The sequence below is a fragment of the Paroedura picta genome, chromosome 2 (genome assembly GCF_049243985.1).
Source record: "Paroedura picta isolate Pp20150507F chromosome 2, Ppicta_v3.0, whole genome shotgun sequence".
Lineage (NCBI taxonomy): Eukaryota > Metazoa > Chordata > Lepidosauria > Squamata > Gekkonidae > Paroedura > Paroedura picta.
In genome coordinates this window covers 114,387,259-114,393,258 of record NC_135370.1, presented here as the reverse complement: position 1 = coordinate 114,393,258, position 6,000 = coordinate 114,387,259, and the positions used below count along the sequence as shown (strand labels likewise).

Sequence of the window (6,000 nt, the reverse complement as noted above, 5' to 3'; positions counted from 1 at the left end):
ACTATCCCCTCATCCAACACCAGCGGCCAGAGGGGACCTGGCAACCCTATGTAGGAGAATCACTAGGATTGAGGCCGGCTAGACTTATATACAGATAAATAAAATCTAGAGCAAATCCAGGGCCTCCCTCCTGCCCCCTCTGCCCTCTTTTCTCCCTCTGCCCCCTTCTCATAGGCTATAACTGACCTCAGAAAAGCAGGATTGTTGCAACAGTGATAAAGTGCTGTTTTATACAACTTTTAATCTGGTTTTATTGATGAAACATTGTTTTATTGAGTTTTATACTATGTAAACACCTGTTGAATGCAGCGTTTCTGAAATATGAAGCATTGGGGCAAAATCTTACAATGAAGCTGAGATCTGAGCCTTGGAAACCCTTCCCCCTAAAACTCCAACTGCACTGGCATTGGTTGTGGTGAGGGTGGGTAGCCAGTGGCTCTGTGTCATTAACAAATAACAAGCAGAACAGGACATCAAAATGCAAACAAGGACTGCTGTCCTCGCTGAATTCCAGCCTCCTGTGCATCTCTTAAGATCTCAGACCTATGTCCCTAGGAGATAACAAGCCTAGTGAAGCGTTAGGGACGCCAGTCCCCAGGTGAGACCTGGGTATCCCCTGGAAACACAGCTAATCTCCAGATTACAGAGATCAGTCCCTGTGGAGAAAATGGATGCTTTGGAGGTGGACCTGACTCACTGAGGACCCTATCCTTCCCAGGCTCCACCCCCAGGTATTTCCCAATCTGGATCTGACAGCCTTTAACATCCCACCTCCTCTGCTGGTGGCCAGAGGAGACATAGCAACCCCAGGAAGGATACATGCACCAGGCCAGGCTCTTATTACCTCACATGCTCACAGCTAAAACTGAAATTTCCTGCAACTCATGCTCCCCCACCCCCAGCATTCTCACCCCATGAAATTGGTTCCCTGAGGAGTAGGGGTGTGCTGCCATTACATTTCTTACCAATCTCAGCAGGGCCATTTTATTTGGTAGGGCTTTTAATGGGGTGTCAGCTGAAATTATTTTCAGTTTGGGTTTGTAAACCACGTGGAGTCACAAGGGAAAGGCAGGGCATAAATAAAATAAGAACACAATATAGGTTTCGGGATCTATTGGCTGAAGTAGCCAATGAAATGAAACCTTGACATGGACAGCTTTCCCTATGTGAGCAAAAGTGGCTCAGACACCGAACCTCTCCCTCTCTCATTGACTTCGCTCCCTGGCAAACTAAAAATTCTTCCAGAGCGTGTTTTGAAATGAAAATGGCCCGTCTTGCACCTCCTTCCAACTGGAGCCCTTTGTCCTCAGCTTACAACGGGTTAAGAGTGCAGCTGAGAAGTTTGGGGGTGACGTCGTCCTCGAGCTTCTGGCCCTCGGAGAAGCCTTGAAGGTAGTTAGTTCCCTCTTCTGAGGACGGGGGGAACGAGCTGAAGGTCTGAAACCTGAGCTCTTTCGCAGAAGCACCGCTGGGTGAAGCCTCTGCCCGCCCGCCTGGAGCAGTCCCTCTCTGGCCCGGGGCTGTCAGAGCAGCATGAAAGCGGCTCCCTGGACTCACCTAGGACTCGCCGTCCTCCTGCAGTTCCTGTTCATTTCCTGCTTGCCCAGAGGTAGTGTAAGTAGGCGAGTCGCTTTCTATGCATGCTGAAGAGCGAATCCCTTTCCCCTTTGGAGAGGTCAGCAGTCTCTGGATTGCCCACGCTGCGTCGTGGAGAAAAGCGACGTCTCTGGATGCATGAATAATAGAAAGAGGCTCCTGGCTATTTGTTTCTTGCTGGCATTGGAGAGCTCTTCAAGGAGAGCCTTTAAAATTTTTTTTTTTAAGCGATGTATTAACAGGCGGAGAGAAACAATAGGCTGTGTGTGCAGCTAATCTAGGGGCTTGTCTCTCTCTGACATACTTGTTGCTTTAAATTTCCTAACTCTGGATCCCTGAAAAATGATGACAAGAAAAGGACCATTAAGGCATAGTTTTCTTCAATGCAAGTTGTTTGGCTTGGCACTGGCCACATTTTCCTTTCCAGTGTGACTCTAAAGAAAGAAGCAGAAGGGGAGACAAGCAAAACAGAAGCCACACAGTGTCAGATCTCAGCTTTATTTCTCTCAATATAACATTACTTTTAATATTGCTAAAACTGAAAGGGACTATGCTGCTGTTGGTATTTGCATGATGCCATGCTTGGCTATTATGCTGAGCTTTCTTGCCTGTCACCCTGTCAAAACTGTTCCCCTTTTCAATACATATTGCCTAGTACTCCCCTTACATGCATTGCTTTTGCTTGCAGTAAATAACACCATTAAGCAAGCTGTGTGTGAGGGAGACCAGACTCTAGAATCCTTTCACCCACTCCCAGAGTCCTTTGCAGACCCTACGTGGTCATGCCAGAGCAAAAGTTCAAAAATAAGTGTCTGCTGTAAAGAAATTAGTAAAGGAAGTAAGTAGACTCTAGAGCAAACAAGGGAAGTAAGTATACTGTAGACTAAGCAATGACCTTTTAAAACATGAGGCATCCCTTGAAATTAGGGATAGCCCTCAACCACAGGCATCAGACTTTGTGTAAGCTGTGCTGTCTACAGCTGCCTCATTAAAGGCAATAATAATGGTAAAATCACATGTACCAAGTAAACACTGTGGCATTCCAAACACTGCAGCTCATAATACATATAAATAATTCCACATGTCAGATATACTGCTACATTTGAAAAGATTAAAGGAAAATGAAATGGATTTCCTGAGCAATTCCCTTGGCTTGGCTTAATCGAATGCATGAGGCATTTGCAGGAGACATGCAGTCTCGTTCAGGTGCTCTATGCATGATTCTTTTCAGGGCTGCCAAGGGTCACCATAGGCCCCTGGACAACGATTCCATCTGCTGCCCCCCCTTAAAGGTATCCCCTGTGCAAGCACCGAGTCATGCCTGACCCTTGGGGTGACGCCCTCTAGCGTTTTCATGGCAGACTCAATACGGGGTGGTTTGCCAGTGCCTTCCCCAGTCATTACCGTTTACCCCCCAGCATGCTGGGTACTCATTTTACCATCCTCAGAAGGATGGAAGGCTGAGTCAACCTTGAGCCAGCTGCTGGGATTGAACTCCCAGCCTTATGGGCAAAGCTTTCAGACGGCTGCCTTACCACTCTGCGCCACAAGAGGCTCTTCAACCCCCCCTTACCCTATTTCAATACAAGTATCATAACAAAAGAAGTCACTTGGCTAGCTGTTACCAGGCATTTATAATGATAAAAGGAGCAGCATATCCGTCTGTCCAGTTGTGGCAGGCATAATTTATAAAATAAAACTAGGTGTCTCATAATCGGCCACTGGCTTCAGGATGATCAGGGGAGTTCGAGGGGCACAAATGAAAGGAACTGAAATATCCTGGCCCAGGTTATCTCCACCCCCCCCCATTGCTATTGGCAATGGAAGGTAAGGCTGTGCAGTGATTAAAGTGCACTAGGATCTGCACTAGGATCTGGAGGACCTCGGTTCAAATCCCCACTCTGTCCTGGAAATTTGCTAGGTGACCTTAGGCTGGACACACACTCTCAGCGTAAGCTGAGGTTGGTATGAGGATGAAAGGTTGGTATGAGGATGAAATGGAAGGGAAGAGAATGATGTGAACTGCTCTGGGTGTCTCTTGAAGAGAAAGATTGGATATAAATAAAGTAAATAAATAAACTCTTTCTGTTCCTGTTTTGTAACCACTGAGGCAGAGTAACATTTATTATGTGTATTATGGGGGGAAGCACCCTTTTACTGCTTTTATAGATTACGGGGAAATAGTAACTCCTTCTGTTCATATTATTATCAAAGGCTTGTGCTTATACTGCTACTAAATAGGTTCTAAGTTGTCAACCAGGATGGGCGAGGAGAAATGGAGACTAAAAAATGGGGGGAGGTGGGGGAGAAAAAAATAGAAATGGGGATAGATGAATGACGGATCATGAAAGGAAGACAGCAAGATGGAGGAGGGGGGATAAAAGTGTGGGAAAGACATAGAGAATTGTAGGGAAAGATAACAAAAGGTGGTTAAAGATGTTTGCTCCATGCACTAACAAAGCTGCCCCTTTGCAAGATCTGGCTGTGCAGGAAAAAAAAACTAATGGAAAAAGGAACCATGGATCTTGTTAGGAATCTGGCTGGTCTTTCCTTGCTCCAGTGCTAGCTTGCCTAATGGTTTAGCAGGATCTAAGAAGCAAAGGGCCCTGACCCAAGTAGCCCAGACTAGCCCAATGCTGTCAGATCTTGGAAGCTAAGCAGGGTCAGCCCTATTTGTTATTTGGATCACCCAGGAACACCAGGTCATTACACAGTGGCAAAGGTAGGCAATGGCCCACTGCCTCTGAATATCTCTTGGCCGCCAAACCATGTGGGATCAGCATTAGTCAGCTCTAATTTGAGAGCTCTTTGCATCTCCACCAGAGTTTTCCCCAAGAACTTCCCCCTTCCCTGCTCCCCTTTGGGACTGCCATCAGAATTTCACAAGAGTGACTTTTAAAAATGCATTTTGTGAATGCAGCATGAGGCAGCTTCAGGGGCCCCTAAATTTTGTCTCCCAAGTCTCCCCAAGTTTTCTAGAAAGTAGATAAACAGGTTCCTCTTAAGAATAAGCAAAGCTGTACCCTTTTCTTTACTACCCAAAGGAGTTTCAAAGCAGCTTACAACCCACCTACCCTTCCTCAGACACCCTGTGAGGTAGGTGAGGATGAAAGAGCTCTGAGAGAACTGTGACTATCCAAATTTACTCAGCTGGCTCATGGGAGGGTGGTATAGATATACAAACAAATAAACAAATAAATAAGGAAGAATGGGGGATCAAACCTGGTTCTCCAGATTAGAGATTGCTGCTCTTCACAACTACATTAAGCTGGCTTTCAAGGGGCTTATCTAGAATGCATTTTTGCAGCTCTACCTTGTGCCTCCGTGCTCAAGCACTGGAGTAGCACCAACTTAAAATGTGACTTACAAAGTTGTTGAAGAAACACCCAAATGCTACAACCTCTTGCCTTACAAACCAGAAAGAATATGAGCTCATCTGCGAATGCAATCACTTTTGGTGTCCCTCAAATGAAAAAATGCAATGAAGAGTAAAGAGAGTGGCAAGAGAGAAAAAGAGAGAGGGAGAAAAAGAGAAAGAAGTTTGTTCATATATAGTAGTGTTCACAGCTATGTAACAGTCTAATTCAGGAATTCCATAATCTCCACCAATTTTAATTGTTTCAGCAACCCCCCCCCTCAGCAGCATAAACTAGCACAGCTTCCATGAATGCTTTTGAGTAGGTGTCCTGAGAGGTGACAGCAAGTGGCTTCTTGCTAAACTAGGCTGCAGCTCCCTTTTGATTTTCCCTATCCTTTTCCTAAATAATGTCCTGAGTGCCTGAATCAGTTGTGGTGAATCGGTATGGTAGACCTCATGATGGCCCAGCTGTCACCATTTCTCTCTTAATCATTCTCACAAGATGTGTCAGAAGGAGAAATGGGGCAGAGAGATTAACATGTTATGAATACACACGTTAGGTCACCTTATATAACAGTCAGGCATTAGTCTGTGGGTTCGCCTCAATAGGTGGTAGAGAATATGAAGAAAAGCGATCGGTCAAAAGTCTGTGAAAAAGGGAAGAGGTATGTAGGGGGAGAGCTACTGAGAATCCCAACACTGTTAGGCCATTTCTAAGATGTAGCAGGTTCCACCTCAACTAAGCAGTGAACTAACCAGTTAAGTTATTGGCTCTCTACTTGCAATAGGTAAACAGCAAGGCGAGCAAACAGGTATTTGAGCATTCCTATATGTGCTTTCTGCCATGGAGCTTTGGGATTTGTTTGGGTACATCTCAATACCCAAGTAATCAATAGTTCCTAGGATTCTGGAGAAACTATGATAAACAATAATATGATAAACAATAATAAAACCTAATTATGCTTGAAATACAAATAAACTGAGGTGTGAAGGGGAGGGGGGAATTTTGACTGCACTGCTTTTTTCACCTCCCTATCACTTTCAGC

At 45.2% G+C, this 6,000-nt stretch overlaps 1 protein-coding gene across 3 annotated transcripts in view; it reads left to right on the top strand.

Annotated features, from left to right (window-relative positions):
- The first annotated feature begins 1,356 nt into the window (after window positions 1-1,356).
- PAMR1 (peptidase domain containing associated with muscle regeneration 1) overlaps window positions 1,357-6,000 on the top strand; it is a 96,848-nt gene continuing 92,204 nt past the window's right edge. Inside the window, exon 1 of one of the 3 annotated variants that reach the window (XM_077322173.1) lies at window positions 1,357-1,609. In XM_077322173.1, coding sequence (XP_077178288.1) covers window positions 1,534-1,609 — 76 coding nt within the window. In that variant the 5' untranslated portion in view covers window positions 1,357-1,533. Of the gene's footprint in view, window positions 1,615-6,000 lie in introns of all 3 variants that reach the window. The other 2 variants (XM_077322172.1, XM_077322171.1) reach the window with 2 other exon arrangements.